General features: G+C 43.6%; 1 protein-coding gene across 8 annotated transcripts in view; it reads right to left on the reverse strand.

Annotated features, from left to right (window-relative positions):
- QKI (QKI, KH domain containing RNA binding) overlaps positions 1-24,558 on the reverse strand; it is a 123,831-nt gene that overhangs the window by 79,952 nt on the left and 19,321 nt on the right. For all 8 annotated transcript variants that reach the window (XM_026705098.2, XM_026705097.2, XM_026705095.2 and 5 more), the window contains exon 2: positions 4,172-4,314. In XM_026705098.2, coding sequence (XP_026560883.1) covers positions 4,172-4,314 — 143 coding nt within the window. The remainder of the gene's footprint in view (positions 1-4,171; positions 4,315-24,558) is intronic.

Genomic DNA, 24,558 nt, shown 5'->3' on the forward strand with positions numbered 1-24,558 from the left:
ATTGTAGTCACTGTAACAGTTCCATAATTAGGTATAACCCATAGTTTGTACCATCCCACACACCCAAGACCATAGAAGCCAGTGAAAGGGGTGGGACTGGATCCTATCTCCACCATCTGAGAAGGTGTGTCTCAGATAAGACCAATGCTGCTTCTCCAGAGTGGTGTCGACAGGATCCAGGCATGGGACATACCAAAGCAAATGTCCTAAGGGTGGGTTTCTGGCTGCTACTGAGAGTGAGTTTCTGGTGAAACCTTCTGTAATACCCTTCGTCCAAACGCCACATTATCAGAAGCAAAAGAGTCAAAGCGATAGTGAATGTCTAATGAAGGGCGAAGAGGTAGACCAGGTCGCTGCTCAACATATCTCTTCCACTGAAGCCTCTGTAGTCCAAGCCGCTGTTGTGGCGGTGCTACACAAGGAGTGAGCCGTAACATGTATCAGACCAAATAAATGTTGTTCTGCATAAGCTTTGGCAATGGTCACTCTAATCCACCTGCCTATGGAGGAAAAAGGGACCTTCTGACCCAAGGAATTCTGATGAAAGGAGATAAACATAACCTCCGTCTTTCTAAAGGTTTATGTGAAGAACTTGCCTTACATCTAGAGTGTGCCAGAGTTTCTCTCTAGGGTGAGATGGATTTGGACAAAAGTTTGGCAAAATGAGTTCTATGGAAATAAGAATGGACCTTAGGAATAAATGTTGGATCCAATCGCAGGACTACGCGATTAGAGTGGAAGATACAGAGGTCAGCCCTGACTGACAGGGCTGCCAACTCTGATATCCTCCTGGCTGCTGTAATGGCCACCAGGAAAATTAATTTGTAAGATAAATATTGTAGGGCAACCGTTCTCAAGAGGCTCAAATGATGGGACCGTAAGGGCCTGAAGCATATCTTAGCTAGATCCCAGGAGGGGAACCTATGTATCGCCGCCTGTCTTAAGTTGGTTGCTCCTTTGAGAAACTGACGTATTAATGGAATCTGAGCTAATGACTTTAGGTTGCCAAAGGACAGTACAGATGATAGTGCCACCACCTGTCTGCACAGCGTGGCGGGGACAAGACCTTTGTCTAAACATTCTTGTAAAAACTCTAACACCTGGGTGACCGACACCTCAGTGGGATTGAGATACTTCTTGTGCTCCATATACAGAAGGCCCTCCATGTGGCTTCATAAATTCGAATGGTCAATGGTCGTCTGTCTGCCTGGATGGTGTTGATGACTTGAGAAGAGAGATTGCTCCCCTTCAGAATCCGTCTCTCAAGTGCCAGACAGCCAATTTGAGCCACTGGGGTTCTGGATGTTGGATTGGCCCCTAGCTTGACCCCTTCTGCCCCCTGAGACGGGAATTGAGAGAAAAATCAAGGCAATTGATGATTTGTTGCAGAAGCAACAAGATCAACTATTGGAATGCTGAATCTGTCTGAAATCTCCTGGAACAGAACTGGGTGCAGGGTCTACTTGAACTGATCCATTGTGGACCTGTTCAACCAATCTGCCCAGATATTCACCACCTCTGAAATGTGCTTTGCTTTGACTGATATTATGATCTTCTCTGCCCACTTGCAGAGATGAAAGGCCTCCTTCATTAAAGTTCTGCAATGTGTCCCGTCCCCCCCAACGATTGATGTGCACCTTAGTGGCCACATTGTCCATTAGGAGGAGCACTAGCAGTCCTGGCAACTCTTCTAGTGGGAACAGTTTGCCTGACAGACAGGTCACCAGCTGGTATTAAAATTCAGATGCCACTGAATAAAGAAGAAAGCCAAATGCTGCACACTATGACTGAGTCTCCGTTGAAACACAGCAGAAAGACAATCACAGGGCTGTTCAAAAATTTGTGGCCAGCAGATTGTTCTAAAAGTCATTTGACAGACTGATGAGCTGAATTTCTAGCCAGGCAGATAAATGTCAATAACAGGGCTATTTTAATCCTCCTAGCCATGGATTGTGTCAAATTAATAACAGGTTACAGCGTTGTAACTTGTCCAGCTCTGGCTTCTGTTACTCTGAATCTTCTTCACTTCAAAATGGCGCTCCTGTGACAGGCAGTGAAGCCAGGGAACTGCCACAGGGATCCGCTGCTCTGACTAGGCAATACTCCCTTATTGGGCAGGCTACCTATCAGGCAGGTCAGCACTAGACACCCCCAGTACCTTTCTCTAGGCACTGGGTGTGATATTGTCAGAACTGCGAAAACCGGTGTTCCGCTAGCCAGCTGACAGACATGAAGTCGGTTCCTTCGCTTTGTAGCTGTTCTGCATGTTTTCCTCTTTTTCCTGTGCAAAGGAAGCATGAAGGCAAACTATAGCCTCTCGTGCCTCTAGTCCCTTTAGGACTGTTGGTGGAATATATATCCAATGAAATTTAACTTGGCGGTGTCCCTCTATTTATTAAAAAACAGAAGAGCTATCAAAAAGGCAGTCTAGTTCAGCCAAGACTGAATAGAAGAACTGGAGATGGTAGCCTGGAAGGGGTGTGTCTCCAGTTTTTCTATTCAGTCTATGGCCAAGGAGAGCTGAATATATCCCATACCTGGATCCTGTCGACACCACTCTGGAGAACAATCAACCAGTGGAATGGCTTGCCTTCAGAAGTCACTGGGGTTTTTTAAAAAGGGATTGGACAGCCATTTGTCTGAAATGGTATGGAGTCTCCTGCTTGAAGTGGGTTAGATTAGAAGACCTCCAAGGTCCCTTCAAACTCTTGTTATTCAGTTATCAAATGTCATTTACCTAGCAGGCTAGGCTTGTCTTTATGCCATGGTAAAAGAAAGTGCATAAACCTTTTAGAAGTACCCCAAAACCTGCAGTAATGCAATTAGGTCTTTAGTACACTAAGACAAGGGTGTCAAACTCGTTGCCCACAGGCTGGGTATATCACGTGCTGGTCCCGGCCCCGCCCAGTTTAGCAAAGGGGAAAAAAAGTCCCGATATGTCACGTCATGATGACGTGATAACATGAGTTTGACACCCCTGCACTAAGAGTTTCTTTTAAGTCCCAGATAAGAATATTCTAATTGAACCATGCCAAAATAATCTACTTTGCAATTTTTCCTTAAATATACTTCAGAATGTTCACTGCCCTTTTTGGAAAAGAATGTGAAGATTATAATAATTAGCTCTCTTAAGAGAATAAGTTGAGACAGATGTTCCAATAATGAGATGACAATATTATGCCAGTTTGAGAAGGAGAAAAGGACACATATGTGTTGATGGTGACTAACAGAATCTACTTTTCATGACCCTAGTTTGTAGAACTCAAAGGAGAATTTTTTTAAAAAAGTGTTGTTTATGCTCATGAGTCTGGAAAAGGCTATTAAACCATTGTGAAAGACTCTTATCATGCCTCAGTCAGGCAGACAGTGTACAACTGGAGAAAATGTAACATCACTGTTATTCATCATGGAAAGTCACACCAAAAATAAGGCATAAAATATTTTGTAAAGAGCCGCAGGCTATGGGTTGCATTTTCTGCCGTGTTGTATTTTAAGTGAACATATGGTAACAACAACAAATGAGCAAGACTGATGTGCGCACCATTATACAGAATTTAGAGAGAGAACAGCTAAATAGAAGAAATTGTATTTTCATTGGTCTTCAATTGGGCCAATTAAAGAAGGATCCAATCAGGAAGTAGCTTTCTTGGAGTCCTGTAACATGGATCAGTTATAGGTCAGCTTGCCAAATTCAAATACAAGAGGCCAATCAGCCTATTTCAGGTACCTGTGAGCTGTTGAGAAATATACCACAAAGCAGCTTACCCTGCTTCTGAAAATACCAGCCACAATTTCTGAAGAAATATCAAAATAAAAGAAAACTAGACCATGGACATTCAACCTGAAAGCTTGTCACTGAGACACAGTATGCTGTGGGCTATTTAATGGGAATCTCTATCTGTTAACATATCTTTTTGTAAGTTCAGATCACACAGAAGGTAGTAAAACTGCAGGAATATGGATAGATGTAAACTATTTGCAAACTTTACCACTTTAAAAAATAACAACATCCCATTTGCTATGATGCCATAAATAACAAATACAGACTTACTTCTCAACAGCATTCTTGGGCCCGCAACATTTGTATAATAGAGGTCACGTGAGAAAATAGACTATAAAGGTATCACATGAACCAGAAGAAAAAAGAATAAAGTGACTAGTAGGTACTTACATCTGGATATTCTTTTACAGGCACATATAGTTTTTCTTGTAGCTGTACAATAGGTCCCACAGCATCAGGTAACTCCGCACTTCTCTTCTCCGTACTACCATTTAATGTGTCGTTATACATGTCTTTCCGTACTCTGCTGATTTCTGTAGGAGAAAAATATACTGTATGTTACATTAACAAAGTTAACAAAATTAAAAATCTGGGCCAATAATTTATTAACTGCCATTTCTATGGAACATTGTGTTTAATCAGCAAAGTAATTAGAAACTGATATATTTTAAATACATTCCTGTTTTTTTTGAGCTGAAAGTACTGATGGGATGCAATTAGGAACCATCTCTAAATGCACTGAATGTCCTTGCTCACCATAAACTGTCACTGAGATTTTATATAAACTTGCTTTTGCATTTTCAAATAGTCTTGAGAATGAACTGGTTTGAGTTTACAAACCACAAGGATAAAGCTCTGATTCTCACATTTGCAAAGCACACATCCCACAGAACTTCAACACCTTCCCACTCATCATTATGCAGCAGAAGCAACTTTCTGCTTTACCTGTCAATTATTCAGATTACAGATAGACCTTGGCCACCTGACTGCTTCACTCAATTACTGCAATCCAATCATTTCCAACTGTAGCTATTAAGCAATTTACTGAAGTGGATGGAGTGAAGGAACTGCCTATGGAGTTCAACTCCCCTCCATCCATGGAAGGGAACTGCTCTGATGGGCTGTAGGATCTGAGCTTTATTTTCACGCTTTTTTTTTTCACGCCACTAAAGAGTTCAAGTATACCCAATGGAGCTCTTCCTGCAGCCTGGAAGGGAAATGAATTCTTCCAGTGGAGAGGAGAAATGGGCTCAGATAGATCCTTAAGTTCCTAACTACATTCCTGAAGCCCGCCAGAGGGCTTTGAAATCTGATTTCCTTTTCTGCAATCCACTGAAGGATTTCCCACCCCCTCAGTGCATTAAAAGGGAACTCCTCTAGTAGGCAGCAGAAGCAGACCTCAGATCTTTGAGATCACACCTATGCCTAGAATTGAGATTTCCTCCAAACAGGCAGTCCTTTGATTTGCAAAATATCGGGAAGGGGGAAATCTTAGTTCCGTGATAGGAGGCAGCACTTGCAACCTTCCCTAACTCTCTCATTGACTTTTTGGGGAAGCTCGCAGAGAAAGATTGCAAATGGTAATAACATGATTGTGGGACACTTGATAACTAGTCATAGGTTGCCAAGCACCCATATCATTATCACATGACTGTGAGAGAAGTTGGCAAATTTTACAATAGCTGGAAGTATTTTAGAGGTCGTAAACACTCTTGCTGAGACCATCATAACTTCAAATGGGTCTTAAAGCAACCAGTCTGATTTGAAAAAATGGGACTACAGATTCTGCCCACTGCTGATTCTGTCACTGTAAAATCAATCTCCTTGGAAATTCCTTCCTATAAAATGTGACTATAGAAAGTCAGACAGAAACAGCCTGCCTGAAAGATTTTACTGATGAAAAATTGCATAAAAACTTCATCCAACAATCTTCTTCCCCTGCAAGTTCTCCTTCTATTTTTGATAAGAATTACCTCCATGTAGGTTAATTACTGGTTTCTGATCGATATCTATCTATCTATCTATCTATCTATCTATCTATCTATCTATCTATCTATCTATCTATCTATCTATCACATTTCTGTACTGCCCATTTCCTCAAAGAGGTACTACTGCATATTGCTATCCTTTCCCTTTCATTTGTGAATAACTTTTATTAGGGGAATGGACTATCTGATTTGCCTAATAGAAAGACACAAATATTTTTTCTTTAATATTAATAATATTAATCATGAGAAATTCCCCAGTCCTGCTATGGTGTCACATTCTGATGCAGGTGAGCCTATTCCACAGCAGGATAACCAAAGAACACCAGGAATGTATGCCTAAAGTATACACTCTGAGCAGGGTCTCCCAATACACGAAAGTTGTCTCAGCTGCCTAGCTAAAGCAGGCAGGCATTTATATTGGACAGAACAGTGATATAGGGAGATTCTGGAGGCAGATGACTGCTCATAAAGGCCTCACTTCATAGGGCATTGGAGAAAGCCAGGATAAACCATTCCGGTATTTTACCAAGAAAATCTCATGGCAGACAAGACAAAGTGTTTGCTGATATAAGTGCTCAGTGATGGGCCCCTGAAGTCAGATGGCATTCAACATGCTATTATTGATGAAAAGAAGAGGATCTTTCACACTACTACTGTTGTTTATGATGTGGCTAATTTAAAGCTTTTGAAATGTCTAGTTACAGATGCTACTGTGCAGAAAAAGAAAATCCCATTGTAAGCTTTTGAAAAATAAAAGAAGTGGTGTTTCTTTCATAAACAGGGGGGATAAAGCAAAGACTATATTTGGGTACATTTAATCAATGATTTAATATTACTGAATGAACAACCCTTTAATGCGATAGTGATGTAGAAAAAGGGGAGATTGACAATAAAGCAAGAGAATCACTTTCTCCAAATCCAATTACTTATTCATTGCTAACAGTCTTCAATTCACACAAGCAAAATAACACCTATCTAGATGAACAATACCAGATTTTCCACACAATACTTCTATGGGGTGGACTGATGTCAGCCAGTTTTAATGCCTAATAGATTTTAGAACTCATGGTTCTGTTGCTTAGATCAATATCTGTAAAAAAGTGAAACAAACATGGAAAAAGGAAAAGATCTCCTAATTCAAAATGTAGTTCCAACCTTCCAACCTGCTAAAGGACACTAAAGGACAGTAACAGATTCAAGATCAAAGATGTAAGATGTGTACTGAAATTCTATACATTAAGGATGTCAATATTCTAATCAAATGGATACAGGGATTGATGCAGTATCTATAGTATAGAAATATGGTAAGCAACTTAAGAATTAGTAACACTTCTAAACAAACTATGCCAACATGTCTGGTGAACAACGCAATTACAAAAAACTACAGAAGAGAATAGTGGGCACGTCGTCTCTTAATGTCCTTAATTTCACATGCTAGCAAAGTAGCACTTAGGATCTTCAAATGCAGATTAGAGCCCTGCATAGAAAAGGAACTGCCAGCAAGTCAAGTTGGTTTTAATAATAGCTGAGGAGTAAGAGATTACCGTTATTTCTCATGCATACTGGATAACTGAGTAAGACAAAGAAAACTAAAAAGTAAATACATGCTTCATTGACTATAGAAAGGCCTTTGATTGTAATAAGCATGTCAGGCTGTGGAATTCCTTAGGAAACTGGGAATGCCAAAACATTTTATTGTCGTCAAGCAAAATATATTCACAGGACAAGAGCCATAGTCTGAATAGAAAATGGTCAAAATAATAATAAAATTGTTTCCAGGTCAGGGAAAGAGTGAAACAAAACTATATATTCTCCTTATTTACTCAATCTATGTGCTAAATATATTCTTAGTAAACTGGATTGGGTGAAAATAGACAGGGATTTAAAATTGTAACAAGAAACATTGATAACCTTTGCTACACTGGTGACACTATAGCTACTGTATTTCCTTCAGAGGTTAAGAATCAACTAAGTTCCAAATGTAAGGAAACTGAAGTACAGCAGAATACCTAATATTTTTCTTATGATCACAAATGGGACCAGAACATTTGTTGTTAGGAAGCACGGTTGTTAAGTGAGACATCACATGACTGCACACCCAACTTTACCCTTTTTTTGGCCCAGTCATTAAGCAACGTATCACGTGATCATGATTTGCAACCATCTGTGATTTCTCCATTGAGTTTGCTTGTTGGAAGTAGCCTGGGAAAGTCGCAAATTGCAATTATACGATCACAGAATGTTGCAAACATTGTAAATGTGTGCTGGTTGCCAAATGTCCAAATCACAATCACGTGACCATAGAGGTGGTGTGACAGTCGTAATTTTGAGCAGACTGTGTCTTTTTTTTTTCAATGCCTCTGTAACTTTGAACCACCCCTAAATAAATGTTTGTAAGTCCTGTAAAAATTATATTTAATGTTAGAAACACCTGGGCAAGTTTAGGAAGATGATGAATCTACAAAAATAAGCTGAAAATGTTTATTCCTATTTAATATTTATTCCTCTAAAATGACTTTTTCAAATATTCACAAAGAGAGCATTCTACTCCTTGGCTAATGAGCATCTTATTCTTTCTTCAATTTCTTGCTTAAAGTTCTCCTATAACTATTTTTATTTTATTTTTAATTCTACCCTCGGAGATTGCTCTGAACTTGATCAAGTTTCTTCTGCTATGGGGAGTGTGTTGCTTTGACTACTTTACTTTATTCACTAAAAACCCCTTTCCATTTTTGTAGATGGTTAATATTTTGGCTATGGTAGCCATGATTTCTGAATATCAGAATTAGACTCAAAAGTTCCGCAACAAGTGGCAGTGAAATATTTGTTTTTGCTTTTTATTTTTGGTTGAAACATAAAGCAACTTAGCACCAAAAATCAATCTCTGTTCTAGCTTTAATAGTATCTCATCTCCAAAGTTTCTGTGTAAGCAAATATGAACATTTTGAGGAGTTAATAAATAAGCAACCTATTTTGCATGAATGAATTTTTCAATGCAATTAAGTATCTGAGAAGACCCTGCAGGAAAAGACTGAGCATTTATTTTTTACATTAGAATAAACAAAAATCCGAACAGTTTCTATCAAACTTTGATCTAAATTAATTACATAATTGCAAATATAAATATTTCAAAACTAATTATTTCCTCTTATCAACCTTTTATATATGGATATTTTATTTAGCTTATATAATTTTCTTTTATTTTAAAATTTTAAACCATTCATTGGCTGCTTGTTCTAATCAGCACCATCATCTTTGTAAGGTTTAAAATAACTGCATTCTTAATTATTTCCCATCAAATGTTAATTTATAATAGTTGGAAGTATTGGATTATGAAGCTGAAGATCAGAATTTACTAATGCTTTAGCTTTGCCATTTTAGGTATAAAATGACCTTGTCAAGTTTTAAACTTGTACATTATATGTAAGTGCAACCTTTCCATCAAAACCCATCATATTAGGAGTTTGACCAACGATTTCTAGTATGTTAAAAGAGAAAGCTCTCCAAAACCTTACAAGCTTTGTAAAAATGTATCAAATCCTTTGTAATACAGATAAAAGTATTCAAATATCAAGTAAAAATGTACTAAAGATTCTGCTAACTTTTCTCTCAACTTAGCTTTGTAATGCTTTTTTTTTTTTTGGCACACAAAGCAACCAACATCAAATATCAAAAATGGTCATATATTGTGCTGATTCTAAGAATTTGTTTAAACAAATCTCACTTCAGGCAATGAAGAAATAAGTTATCATATGCATGTTTATATATCTAATTAAAATTTGCAATCAATATATACCTTAAGAGAAAATAAAGAGCAGAAACAAAATACACTACTCAAAAAAATAAAGGGAACACAAAAATAAGACATCCTAGATCTGAATGAATGAAACATTCTTATTAAATACTTTGTTCATTACATAGTTGAATGTGCTGACAACAAAATCACACAAAAATTATTAATGGAAATCAAATTTAGCAACCCATGGAGGTTACACTCAAAACACTCGACCCAAGACTTACACTCAAAATTAAAGCGGAAAAAAACACTACAGGCTGATCCAACTTTGATGTAATGTCCTTAAAACAAGTCAAAATGAGGCTCAGTAGCGTGTGTGGCCTCCATGTGCCTGTATGACTTCCCTACAATGCCTGGGCATGCTCCTGATGAGGTGGCAGATGGTCTCCTGAGGGATCTCCTTCCACACCTGGGCTAAAGCATCCCCCAACTCCTGGACAGTCTGTGGTGCAACGTGGCATTGGTGGATGGAGCGAGCCATGATATCCCAGATCTGCTCAATTGGATTCAGGTCTGGGGAACGGGTGGGCCAGTCCATAGCATCAATGCCTTCGTCTTGCAGGAACTGCTGACACACTCCAGCCACATGAGGTCTAGCATTATAGTGCATTAGGAGGAACCCAGTGCCAATCGCACCAGAATATGGTCTCACAAGGGGTCTCATCTCGGTATCTAATGGCAGTCAGGCTACCTCTGGCGAGCACATGGAGGGCTGTGCGGCTCCCTAAAGAATTGCCACCCTACACCATTACTGACCCACTGCCAAACTGGTCATGCTGAAGGATGTTGAAGGCAAAACATTCTCCACGGCATCTCCAGACCCTGTCACGTCTGTCACATGTGCTCAGTGTGAACCTGCTTTCATCTGTGAAGAGCACAGGGCGCCAGTGGCGAATTTGCCAATCTTGGTGTTCTCTGGCAAATGCCAAATGTCCTGCATGGTGTTGGGCTGTAAGCACAACCCCCACCTGTGGACGTCGGGCCCTCATACCACCCTCATGGAGTCTGTTTCTGACCGCTTGAGCAGTCACATGTACATTTGTGGCCCGCTGGAGGTCATTTTGCAGGGCTCTGGCAGGGCTCTTCCTGTCCCTCCTTGCACAAAGGCAGTGGTAGTGGTCCTGATGCTGGGTTGTTGCCCTTCTACGGCCTCCTCCACGTCTCCTGATGTACTGGCCTGTCTCCTAGTAGCGCCTCCATTCTCTGGACACTACACTGACAGACACAGCAAACCTTCTTGCCACAGCTTGCACTAATGTGCCATCCTGGATGAGCTGCACTACCCTGAGCCACTTGTGTGGGTTGTAGACTCCGTCTAATGCTACCACTAGAGTGAAAGCACCGCCAGCATTCAAAAGTGACCAAACCACCAGCTAGAAAGCATAGGAACTGAGAAGTGGTCTGTGGTCACCACCTGCAGAACCACTCCTTTATTGGGGATGTCTTGCTAACTGCCTATGCTTTCCACCTGTTGTTTATTCCATTTGTACAACAGCATGTGAAATTGATTGTCAATCAGTTTTGCTACCTAAGTGGACAGTTTGATTTCACAGAAGTGTGACTGACTTGGAGTTACATTGTGTTGTTTAAGTGTTCCCTTTATTTTTTTGAGCAGTGTATATTTTATTCCAATATTCCTTTTATGGTTTTTCTCATTTTTTTTAAAAAAAAAAAACAGTCATAGGAAGTCCCAGACTAATCCTAACTTACCGTATTATGAATTTACGAAGTTTTAAAGCCAACCTTCACTGAGGCATTTATATAATACATACATAAGATGGCTGGCTAAGGAATTTGGGGAATAGTCCACATTGCTAAGGTTCAGAAACATCCATCTAATATTTACCTTGAAATATCAAAGCTAATGACACGAAGCTAATGACAAGAGAAAAATAGTAAAAGGAAAAACTGACTAAACAAAACACCTCAAGCAAAGATATCCATATGCCATTGCAAACAGAAAATACATAGGAACATTAGCTATTCCTTAAATACGAAGTAAACAATAATGATTATGTTATATAGGCTATCAAGATCTGGGGAAGGCTTGCTGATTCAGAAAGGAACTTAGAAGTGAAAATTTATATAAAGTTGAGATCAGCTTGAATTCAAGAGATTTATATCTGGGCTGTGAAATTTCAACAAGAAAATACCAGGGGTGAAATTCAACCACCTCGCACGAGGTGGTAGGGACAATTGGGTTCAGTTCATCAAACCGCTGAATCGGTCCTGGCTGGTCCCGCCCGTGCTCACCAGATTGCATCCGTGTGGCAACAGGGGTGATACCGGCGGCGGAAGGATTGATACCTGCGGGGAGGGAGAGTAGTACGCGGGAGATTGTGACATCAGAGCCCTTCCCAGGTGTTCCCTGGCCTGCGAGGGGAGGGCACAATCTCTTGCACCCCCCTCAGCAGCCACAAAGAGCTTGCCACCTATCTGGCATCCAAGCCTCCTCCCCAAAGCACTTCTCTTCCTCACCAGAAGCGCTTGAATACCCAGTGGGAAGGAGGCGGCTTGGCAGGTGCCAGAGGGGCGGTGAGCGCTTTGCGGCCTTTGAGGGGAGCCTGGCCAGTGGTTTCCCCAGCAACCAGGGAGAGCCAGCCCATTGGGACCGCTTGCACCCACCTGGCCCGGCTGACTCAATCACCAGGAGCTCGGGCGATGGAGAAGGAGCCAGAGGGACCCTTGCCTGTTGTGACTTTCTTCCAACCCCACGACCACCAAGTGCTGCTGGTGTATAGGTGAGGAGGGGGCAGGAGGAGAGATTGGGGGAGGCATTGCTACTTCTCCTCCTGCCAGAAATCCTCCTCGCCCACTTCCCTCTCCAGTCGAGCGGCGTTTGCCACTTAGAGCAGAACTTTTGCTTTCCTCCCCCCCAAAAAAGTGTCAGAGAAAAAGAGAAAGGGAGAAAGATGAGAGAGGGAGACAGAGAGAGATGAGATGAGAGAGAGGCCAAGTGACGTCGACTTGGTCACGCCCACCCACCCAGTTATATGACCACCAAGCCATGCCTACCAAGCCAAGGTCATAGAGCTGGTAGGAAAAAAAATTGAATTTCACCCCTGGAAAATACCATTTCAAACAATGTAACTCTACAATAGACAAACATAATTATAGGCTGGGTACACCTCGGCATACACAGAGCTACAGGTAAAAGATAGGAAACTTTGCTAACTATGAAAATACCCTATAATATTTCATACAGATGTGTTCGCTCTTAAATCACAGCTCTTTTTAAAAACAACACACACTAAAAATCCTAAACATTACAGAGTTAAAAGACTCATTTTAATTAAAATAATAAACCAGCTACACCATCTCTTTTATAAAACTATAAAGTAAGTAAAATATTGATATTTTACACTGAACATTGCATTATAAATCAGGTACTGTCAAGTAAAGAAAAATGTTTAGATTAGGCTTTGAGATTCCATGCCTTCTCCACCATGCTGCTTTGAGAGTCCAGCACTGGGATATGACTCCACCGTCTGATGTCATCAAGCTGAGTCTGCTACTATAAAAAGCCAGCCTCTGCTGAGAGCCCCAGATTTTTGACTCAGCTCTTTGACATAGAGTTAATGTCTCTGGACTAGTCTAATTAAAAAGCAGTCTATAGCTGCTTTTCTCTGAAAAAAAGCATCAATACCATCAGCGCAGCTCCTGGGGCTCCAGTACAGCTGCGTCTACAGGGAGAGCGGGGATACGTTTTGTGCCAATCAGCTGTCCCAGCAAGGCACTGACAAGAAAAACCATAAAAAGGAAAAAACTTTTCCTCAGCAGGCGCAGCTCGTTAAGAGCTATTTTGCCAGGAGACCTCCTGCACAGGTCTTCTGCGGTGTGCATCTCCCGGAGCACCATTTCAAGCCACAAGAGTGATATGAGGCAACAGAAATAAATTGGCTAGCTCCCCAAGGCCCCTCAGCAGCGCTAGGCCACGATTTCGATCGCTCCCCTCAGTGGGTGGTCTGGACTCTGTGGAGTGTCTCCTTCGACCACAGGCATAACTATTTCACAGCCATCAATCTCCCAGCACTCCCTTAAGGATTTGAGAAGGAAGGGTGACTGGGCTATAGGCCGTCCTCAATCACCACCTAAGGCCTCATAGCAGGTAGCCATTTTGGGATCGTGTTCTTTCAAGCACCATTTTAAGTGGGCCTCAAAGCAATGATCCCAGCTAACTGACAAAATTCTAGGGAGACATGACCTTTCAGGAGCTGACAACACCTCCAGCGTCCTCATCTAGTAAGATGGAGAGTGACTTGGCCCAGCCAGGAACATCGCAGATGGATGCCACACAATGCTCTGAAGTATCACAAAGACCTTTCTAAAGAAAGAGGCAAAGAGTTCTTTCAGTCAACAGAGAGGCAGCAGCTATGATTAGGGCTAAGGCCTTGGCCCTCAAAAAGACTTCCAAGTCAGAGCTGAGAGCTGAAAGAGGCATGCTGCATTAGAAAAGCTATTTGCAAAGAACTTCCAACACCTACAGGAGCAGGGCCTTTCTCAGTCAGGAGAGTCTCAGGCCTACCCAGATTAGGCCCCCAGAGCAGGAGAGTCAGAAGATAGTTTACCAAGCCACCTTCAAACATGGTCCCTGGAGAGGCCTGATGAGACCTCCCTTCCCCAAGACCTGAGTAGGTCTGGGCCTTGCTTCGGGCCAGCTTATTGGGATACTGGTAATTACAATCCTCAGGGGTTTTTGCCCCAGGGGCATAGGGCTGAGGCCTCCTTTACCTCCACTGCGGTTGGGCTTTGCCCAATGGCTCCCCCTCCAGACAACAGACCTCAAGATACCCAGTCCATGGTCTCTGTGGCAGTTAGGCAAGGCATCACGGAGGGTTCCAGCAGCTCCTCCACCCGGCTGGTGGGGCCCCTAGCATTCTATCCTCTTTCTATCAGGGCCGTCCCCCTATGCAGAGAGAGATCTCTAAAGCCCCTTGATTTTCATTACTCTTCCACCTTGACTGGCTGGGGAGAGCATGAGGACAGAGGGTCCTTATATTCCTCAGAGCATAGCAGATCCTCTATGTCAGAGGAGGAGAGGGGAGCTCAGGGTTTCCTGTCTCTCAGACGAAGAAGAGAGTAGGCTGGAGCAGCCCACATCAGCTGCTGTCTTCCAACCCTCTTTATTCAGGCCCCTACTCCACAAGGCTTTAGTTACTCCACAACTAAGTCCTGAGATGGCGGCACTGGAGCTGCAGGTGGACCTTACAGCCCAGGGAGACTCATTTTCTAAACCTGTGGTCCAAAATGAGGTGCTCCCCTCTCCATTATTATTATTGGACTTGGTGAGGGATCAATGTGCTACTCCTCTGTCTGGGCCTCGCCCCTCAACCCAAGACAAAAGATTTTTTAATGTGATACCCTCCCTGGCCAATGCTCTAGCAGTACCTACAGTAGATGCTCCAACACCTACATGAGAAGGGCCTGACAAAATTCTAGGGAGACACGACCTTTGAGGAGCTGACAGCACCTCCAGTGTCCTCATCTAGTAAGATGGAGAGCGACTGGGCCCAGCCAGGAACATCTCGGATGGATGCCACACAATGCTCTGAAGCATCACAAAGACCTTTCTAAAGAAGGAACCAGAGGATGTCTTGAGGCCTGATGACAAAAGATCGGAAAAAACTCTGAAATGCACGCATCAGGCCGCAGCTTGGCCGGTGAAAGCATCCACTGCGGCCTCGTTCTTTACGAGGTCAGCAATACATGGGTTACACCAACTCCAAGACCGGCTACCAAGCAGCAATGCCAGGTCCCACCAAAACCTAAACAAAATACTTGCCGTAGCAGAATTCACAGCCGATGCCGCCCTAAGCTCCGCCAGATTTGCGTCTAAGGCAATGGCTTCCTCTGTGTCTGTGAGAAACCTTCTATGGATGTGCAACTGGCAGTCCAACTCTCGGTGCAAGTGGAAGCTGGCAGCTACTCCATGCTCCAGAGAGAACCACTTTGGAACTGTTTTGGAACTGTACCTGGTGGACACCAGGGATAAAAGAAAAGTACTGTTGTCTACCACTAAAAGATTGGAATTCTAGCAGATACCATACTCCAGGCCTCCCATCTTCCATCCTGAAGCCAATCCTCGGTTCCCTCGGGCCCAGAGACCGTTCCCTCCGCGCCAGGAACAACACCTGGACCGCACAGCAAGGCAACAACAGTTTTCTGAGAAGCGGCCCTTTCAAGGGGGAGGAGATCATTCATTCTGATGCTCTAAGTAACTGCATCCTCTCCAATCAGAGGTCTGACCATTTTTGCTTCTAGATGGGAGGAGTCAACAATGGACACCTGGGTTCTCAGGACTATATCATCTGGCCTTCGCCTCGAGTTTCTCTCCCCTCCTCTGACGTTTTTTGTTTGCTGTCCAAATTCTTGGGACAGATCCAAATGGGCTCTTATGGAATCAGCCATCCAACACCTGGTAGACATCAGAAAGCCATAGAGATGGTTCCTGTGGACCAGCAGAGGTTGGGTTTCTATTCCCTCCTCTTTGTAATCCCAAAGGCCTCAGGAGGGTGAAGAGCAATCCTCGATCTCAACAGAATCTTAAACAGATTCATCCCCTACAGGCACTTCAAGATGCAAACGTTACACTCTATTCTTCAGAGGGTTCAGGAGGATGATCTCCTCTCTTCTATAGACCTCACAGAGGCTTACCTCCACATTCCAATCTGGCCCTCTCACTAGTTCCTCCGCTTGTTATAACAGTAAGCACTATCAATATCGGGCCCTTCCATTTGACCTTTCATCAGCCCCAAAGGTCTTTACCAAGGTCTTGGGAAGCATTGGCAATGTACCTCCAAGCCCTCCTGTGAGGGTCCAACGCTACCTGGACAACATTCTGATCCAGTCTACCTCCATCCATTCATCCAACCACGACCTTTGAACCATGATGCAACTCTTGCAGGAGCATGGATTTTCCATAAACCTTGTCAAGAGTTGTCTTCTACCAACAACTCATCTGCTACACCTTGGGGTGATCATCAACGACTCACTGAGAGATCTTCCTTTCTCCAGAGCGACAGGAGAGCCTCAACAAGTTGATCAACCAAGTTCGACTGCTTCACACCGTTCCTCTGTCTCTACTGTCCCAGCTGCTTGAGAAGATGATCTCCTGCACTGATGTTGTGCCATGGGCATGCCCACATGCCCGCACTCTGCAATGGTTCCTCCTCCCCTTTCAATGGGCAGGACCAGCCATTCATCCAACAGGGTGCTGCTTCCATCGCAGATTCTTTGCTTCTTTCGATTATGGCAATCCCAAGCCATTGCAAAGGGATACCTTTTCAAGGAACCAGACAGAATTGTAGTCACTATGGATGTTAGCCTTTACGGTTGGGGGGCCCATTTGGCCAGATGGCTCAGGGTCACTGGCCTCATACAGGCAGTTCTTTCCCCATCAATCTCTGGAACTCGGCTATCTTCCTGGCCTTGAGATGCTTCCTAGACAAAGTATCAGGGTCCCACATGCTGGCTATGATGGACAATATGGCCAAAAAGGCCCATGCCAACAGGCAGGGGGGATCAGGTCCAGGGCCCTGATGCGGGAAGCGGAACATCTGGAGAGGTGGGCAGAGAGGAACCTTCTGTCCCTCAGGGCAGACCACATCTCCGGGATCAACAACTCCCAGACAGACTTGGTTGAGTTGAACACAAGTCGACCACTCAGAGTGAGGCCTCCATCCATCCCTGTTCCAAGAGTTGTGCCTCAAATTCAGACCTCCAGTGGTGAACCTATTCACCACGCCCCAGAACGCACAGATAGGAGGTTCTTCTTCAGGTTTCCAAACCAGGGAGTGGAGGGGACCAATGCACTTCGGAGCAAGTGGCCTCTAAGTCTCCTCTACGCCTCCCCGCCCTTCCGATCATTCTGGCTGTCATTTGGAAAACGTTGAAGAAGGCGGGGGCTAGTACTTCTGGCACCACATTGGCCTAGGAGGCCCTGGTTCACCGACCTGGTGAATCTGTCAACTCAGAGTCTGTGGAAAACCCTGGCCAGCAGGATTTCACTCAGCCAAGGGCTCCTTCTACATCCAGAACCCCAGTGGTTCCAACTGGCCACATGGCATTTGAGTTGCAATTATTGAGAGATTCCAGCCTCTCTGACAGGGTCATTGAGACCATCTAGGCATCTCGTAAGGCATCAATGAACTGACTTTATGATGCCACCTGGAGGAATTTTTGTGGGTGGTGCTCTGAGAGGTCCCGAGACCCTACATAAGCATCAGTCCCAGAGGGGTTACAGTTTCTCCAGGACGGGTTGGACAAGGGGCTCACTCCAAACATCCTCCGCCAACAGGTGGCGGTTTTACCATTGGACCTCTCATGGGATAAGTATTCATCCCTTTCCCATCACCCTTCAGTCCGTAGATTTTTGAGGGGAGCTGCTAATCTGCATCCTCCCGTTGTCCATAGGTATCTCTCTTGGGATCTCGCTAAGGTGCTTCAGGCCGTCACGGGTCCTCCGTTTGAACCCTTACAGTGGGCCTTCGTCCCTTGACCCTCAAGGTATCATTCCTGGTGGAAATCACGTCAGCCAGGAGGGCTTCTGAACTGGCAGCCCTTTCTGTGAGGCCCGATCTCTGTATTTTCCATGATAACTGGGTAGTGTTGCACTTGGACCCTTCCTTTGTGCCAAAAATTAATTCTTGGTTCCATAGGGTACAAGACATTGTACTACCTGACTTTTGTCCCAAGCCTCAACATGTGTTGGAACATAAGTGGCACACATTGGATGTGAAAAGGACACTCCAGATTTATTTAAAACACACTGCTCCCTTTCACAAAACTGAAGCAATGTTTGTGTCCTTTCAACCTATCTCCTTGGGGTCTAAAGCTTCATCTCCCATGTTAAGCAGGTGGATCAAGGTGTGCATTTCTACCACCTATGAGACCTTGGGATTGCCAGGTCCCAAGAAACTGACAGCAGACTCTACTCAGAGTGCAGTGACTTTGACGGCCTGGGCACATATTGAGGAGATTTGTAAGGTGGCTACAGGGACTTCGCCTTCTCCATCTATCCGGCACTATTGACTGGATTCCTCTGGCTCTGCAGAAGCAGCATTTGGATGAAAGGTACTCCAGAGGGTTCTTCCAGTATCGGATTGATTGGACCAGACGGAGACCCGCCCTGGGGCATGCAGGCTTCGATATGTCCCAGTGCTGGACTCTTGAAGCAGCATGGTGAAGGAGTGTTGGTAGACTTACCAGTGAATGCCCTTTCTAAACGTGCTGCAAGAGTCCAGCCCCACCCTGTGACCTTCTGGTCTTGTTTGGGGGGGGGGGGGTATTCTCACTGTTTGGGTTTTGTATTCCAGAGACATTTTAAGTCTGTCAAGTTCTTCGCCAGAAAAGCTGGGGCTCTCAGCAGAGGCTGATTTTTTTATAGTGGCAGACTCAGCTCGATGACATCAGAGCGTGGAGTCATATCCCGGTGCTGGACTCTCTTGCAGCATGTTTAGAAAAGGCATTCACTGGTAAGTCTATCAACGCCCCATCTATCATCATAATAATGTACATGTTTAATGCACATCTTATTTTCCAATACTTTTACTTCAAAGTTTTCAAATATTTATATAACCTGTAGTTTCAAGATTATATGGAAACAAAATACATGTGGTTTGTTTCTGGTGAACACTTAGTTTAGTAGTTAAGGTACCAGACTAGAAAGCAGTAGATCATGAGTTCAAGTTCTGCCTTAGGACAAAAGCCAGCTGGGTGACTTTGGGCCAGTCACTCTCCCTCAGCCCAACTCACCTCAAGAGTTGTTGTGGGGAAAGTAGGAGGAAGAAAGTGTTTTGGATATATTTGCCATCTTGAGTTATTTATAAAAACAATAAAGGCTGAATACAAATAAACAAATCAAGAAGACATACAATACTTCAGTTTCTATAATCAGTAACCTCATGATGGATCGTATCATTGTAATTGCCACTCAAGTTCTGCTTTTTGGATGGGTGACAAGAATTGGGAAAACAAGATATATTTTCCATTATAGAACTATTATGGTTCATTGTTCCCCCATCCTTTTTGATTGATTCCATATTTTAGTGTTCTTTCACCAGCAGTTTGTATTTTTTCCAACTCATTAAGCTTATTCCCATTCTCAATAATGTTTGCATTCTTCTTTCCAAGCTTTACCACTCCTTTCAGACAATTCCAGCCTTTCTTTTTTCAAGACAGTAATTCAATTATTATTGAACTAATCTATTTCCCTCATTCAATTATTTAGTTTCTTTTGTATTATGTGAATTATCAGAGCACATAGGTGATATGTTCAGTTAAAAGTTTTGGGTAAGTATGTAAGGAAGGTGATAGAACAAAAATATTGTAGGGGTGTTCTCCACATTAATAAGCCAGGAACAAGATGTGGATAATTGCTTTCTGGAGCATGTTACATAAATAGAAACATAGAGACACTTTAAATCTATCTGAACATCTGTTGGAAAACCAGCCTAGTCATGACTGCAAGGTTCAACAATTCTTCAATTATCTTGCTGTTTTGTTTTCCAGAAGGTTAAAGAAGAGACAAAGAGATTAAATGTCCCAAGTCTGCCCCTTACCAACAAGAAAAAGTTGTTTGAAGCAGTAAATACAGCAGGAACTTTGGAAGGAAGTGGCCGTATCATCTTGCAGTTTGAGTATCTACAGGGGGAAAAAACCCTGAAATATGCAGTCTAGAATAGATTTCAGGAGAATCAGTTTCAACAGACATAAAGGAATATTAGATAGAATAGATACAAATCCTTAGATTAAAAGTTTGGGAAAATGTAAAAAACGAACTATGTAAAATATAATTTCCTCAAATAAAATAAAGTACTAGAAGTTGCTGAATTACAAGGGGGCGGCAGCTTAGAAAACTACTGTATATAATATACCTGAATTACAATGGGAGGCAGCTTAGAAAAGTGTTGTAGATACATGGAACTGGAGAAATAGAATAAAATAACATGCACTACTAAGCTTATCAGATTTCCAAATTTACTTGCTCCTGAGAAACAATCATAACAGAAATAACCAACTTTAACAAAAACTAAATAAACACAATGTGCAGAAATAAAATTCTCAGCTAATAACCAATTATTCGAAGTATACCAATAGCCTGATGTTCTTTGCGATCTGGAAACATATGGGCCTTGATAGTAGGGCTGAAAGGAACCCCTTCGAAATGACTGGGGCGTTCTGTTTTCAGATCGCCAAAAAAGAGGGGGAAGCACTTTTTTCTTGTTTCTATTCTCAATAAGCAGGGGCTCCAAGACACTGCCAAATAATTTATCCCCCGATAATGGGGCTGATGCCAGCTTGCATTTATGCTTGGTATCCATCTGCCAATGTCTGAGCCATATGGCTCTAGACGAGAATTTGTCTGCATTAAATGTGGCGTCGGTGGAGAATTCTGCTGCTGCAATAATCTTAGCAATGTCCTGGTGGGCTCTGACATTTGACGCCGGCAATATATTCCTCAAGTGGAAGAACCATCGTAGGGTGGACTGTGTAAAAAAGGACACAGCTCTAGCTGCCCTAATGGCCCAGGCATCAGAAACATGCGCCCTACGGAGTGCCAACTCTGCTCTCTTTTCCTCCGGTCTCAGGGCTTCCTCGGCCTTATTGGGAAAGGTTGAAGAAGAGGCCAGTACCACAACGGGCTCATCCACCTCCAGCGTTTTGAGAAAATTTGAAAACTCTGGTGCCAAATTATAATATTGTTTATTGTACCCTGTTGGAGCTGGGTAGGATGCAGCTGATGCCCATTGATTTTGTACTAATTCAGCAAACATACGAGGGACAGGAATAGTTTCTGCCTCATTAGCCGGTTGTGAGAATATTAGAGCCTCGGATTCGTCCTGAGACCCTGTTGACAATGGATGATGTGCCTAGTTTAGCGGTGTTCTTTACTTTGAACAGTAAAATTTAAAGAGGTGCAGACAAAAAAGACCAGAAAAGGTAGGTTGATCCAGAATGAGGCCTTTGTCATCCGACATTCCTCGTTCTAGTGAGTCAGCCTCTGACAATCCCAAGTCCATCTGATGGATCGACCCCACCTCCATGGGAACATCCTGGTCATCTAATTCCACCTCCTCCCGAAGACCCTGGGCTGGTATGTCAGGGATATTGGGGAATACCTGAGTTTGATGATGTCCCATATGCGCAAAGGATCAAGCAGACAAGGATCCTGCTTCCGAAGTAGCCGAAAAGTGTCTGGTCCGGTTGGATTTCTGAACTCTAGCTGCAATGCCCTTTTGTATGGCCATCTCCATCCATTGCCTCATTTCGATGGGAATAGTCTCAGATAATCCCTCCTCCTGCCTTAACCCAGCAGCCGTAGGGATGAAGGTTGCCTCTGGGATTCGCCAGGCAGTGCTCATTGGAGGAGATATGCCTATGGGAGGCTGTCCAGAAATAGTCTGTCTGGGTTGGGTGGATAAGTCCAAGGGCCCCAACAATGTACTTGGGCCCTGATCCGATTGTTGTGTCATAGCTATCTTGTCTGCCTCCCTGGCCCGTTTCTGCCACTGCCTTTCCGAGGCTTGGTGCCCGTCTATGGGCATCCTTATCCGCCGCCTTAGAGGCCTTTTTGGGGCCCACTGACTTATCTCGGGACTTATTTGTCTTGGACCGGAAGATGTTGTCACCTTCCATTGTGGAGGACTGAATCTCATGTCTCTAACTTTAATTTTTTAAAAAAATAATAATTATTATTATTATTGTTGTTGTTGTTGTTGTTATTACTACTACTACTACTACTATTATTATTTATACTTAGGGGTGATGCCTACCCCTGTGGTTGAAAGTAGAGCGCTTCTCCAGGAGTGTAAGAGTGTGTGTGTGTGTGTGTGTGTGTGTGTGTGTGTATGTATGTATGTATATGTTTTCTTAAGTTTTCGCGGGTACTTACATGTATGGCATTCAGCTTTGTTCGGGTATTTTCCCACGTCACTGTAGTTATGCTTTTAAAGTTGTAGCAACGTTTCGGCAGAATCTCATCTGCCATCATCAGGCTTCTGTATAGTGTTCATCTGTGAGTCAGGCTTTTATAGTGGTTTCAGATTTAAATTTGGGGCAGCCTATTGTTGTGCCAGAATGGTTTTTTCTTCACCCTGATTGGTTGGGAGTCTTGGTCTGTGTTTATTGGTCTTGGAGTTTGCTGTGTTCTGCTTGATTGGTGTTTCTAATATCTTCTGTCTGTTTTTTTTGGCTCTTTTTGTATCTTGATTGGCTGGCAACATTGTTACTTTATTGGAGGCCAAGCTGCACTACTGACATTTGCCTTTGCGGCCACATTGTCCGTCATCACCAGTACATGGCCCCGTCACCCTTGAATGGAAATGTTTGAGGGTGAGAAAGATAGCCCTGGGTTCTAACCAGTTTATCGGACAAGACCCCTCTGCCAATGACCAACATCCCTGGGCCATCTCGACGTCCAGCACAGCCCCTCAGCCCTGGAGACTGGCATCTGTTGTGATCAGCAATCTGTCCGGCTCTTTGAACGGATGCCTCCTCCAAAGCATCGGAGACTGCCACCAGCGGAACGAGTGCAGAACCTGTGGGAAGATCTGCACCCTGGAGTAAGAGTTGCTGGTGCCTGCTCGTTGAAAGGGGAGCAGGAACCACTGAAGAATCATTGAGTGCAGTCTTGCCCACGGGATGATACCGATGAAAGAGATCATCTTTCCCAGAAGTCTGGAAAGATAAGCCAAGGAGAGATTGTAGGGCAGATTGGTGTGACGTGGATTGGATTAAGATGTTATACAGGTAACACCGAAGTCTGACAGAACCTCCCGAAGGGTAGCTACCAATGCTGCCAGTACTTTGGTGAAAACTCTGGGAGCCAACGACAGCCCAAAAGGCCTGGTACTGGAAAATGAAGAAACTGGCGGTGGTGATGCCAGATAGGAATGTGGAGGTAGGCCTCAGTAAAGTCTATGGAAGAGAGGAGGTCACCCTCCTGAATGTTCTCTAGGATGGAATGCAAGGTCTGCATTTTGAAATGCCTGTATGGGATGAACCTGTTTAAAAACTTCAGATCTAGGATGGCAAGCCATCCCCCAGATGCCTTTAGAACCACAAAAAGCCTGAAATAAAACCCTCACCCTTGCTGGTGCACAGGAACTGGTTGAATGGCTCTAATATCAACAAGATGCTGGATGCCCTTTTAGCACCATCACCTGATACGGGGCACGTCAAAAAATACTCTAGAGGTGAAAGGAATTCTAATTGCGGACTCGATCTGATTGTATTGAGGACCCAGGCATCCAATCTGGCGATAAAGAAGGCCAGATAAACTCCAATGGGAGGGGGAACAGGCGTTTACTTGGAGTGTCAGAAGGCACAGCCCCCTCCTCCTCGAAAGGGCTGTCTACCCATATATTGGTGCTGCTGTTGGTTATTCGTCTCAGGGCACTGCTCCTGGTGTTGAGGGAAGCCCCTCTGATGACGGGAGAAGCGAGAGGAAGGTTTGGCCCGGAAAGATGACGGATGGAAGGGGTTGGGCGGTAATCCTCCCTCTTACCTGTCGAGGAGAGGACCTTCCTCTTATCCCTGGTCTTGATCAAATATGGATCCAGGGCCTCACCGAAGAGTTTCTCACCCACATAAGGAGCCGATGCCAGCTTCTACTTATGGTGTGATTCAGATTGCTAGTTCTGGAGCCAAAGTAGTTGTTTAGCTGTGATCAAGGAGGCCATGGCTCTGGGGGCGAATTTTGCTGAATTCAGACTGGCATCCACCATAAATTCAGCCGCTGCAATAATTTTGTTTAGATCTTGGTGAGATCTAAAATCAGATGGAGGAAGGCACTCCTGTAACTGATGCAGCCAGCTGAGTGAGGCTCTGGTAAAAAATGACGCTACTGTCAATGCTCGGACAGCCCAAGCTAAGGCCTGATGGTTAAGTTTGAGCGTTTGCTCTGATCTTTTGTCCTCATTGTTAGGAATAACATAGGTTACCTAACGTAGTTTGGGTAAAATAATATATATAAACTATGATTGTAAGTTTAA

The sequence above is a fragment of the Pseudonaja textilis genome, chromosome 1, assembly GCF_049901715.1.
Source record: "Pseudonaja textilis isolate UNSWEBS1 chromosome 1, rPseTex1.2, whole genome shotgun sequence".
Taxonomy (NCBI): domain Eukaryota; kingdom Metazoa; phylum Chordata; class Lepidosauria; order Squamata; family Elapidae; genus Pseudonaja; species Pseudonaja textilis.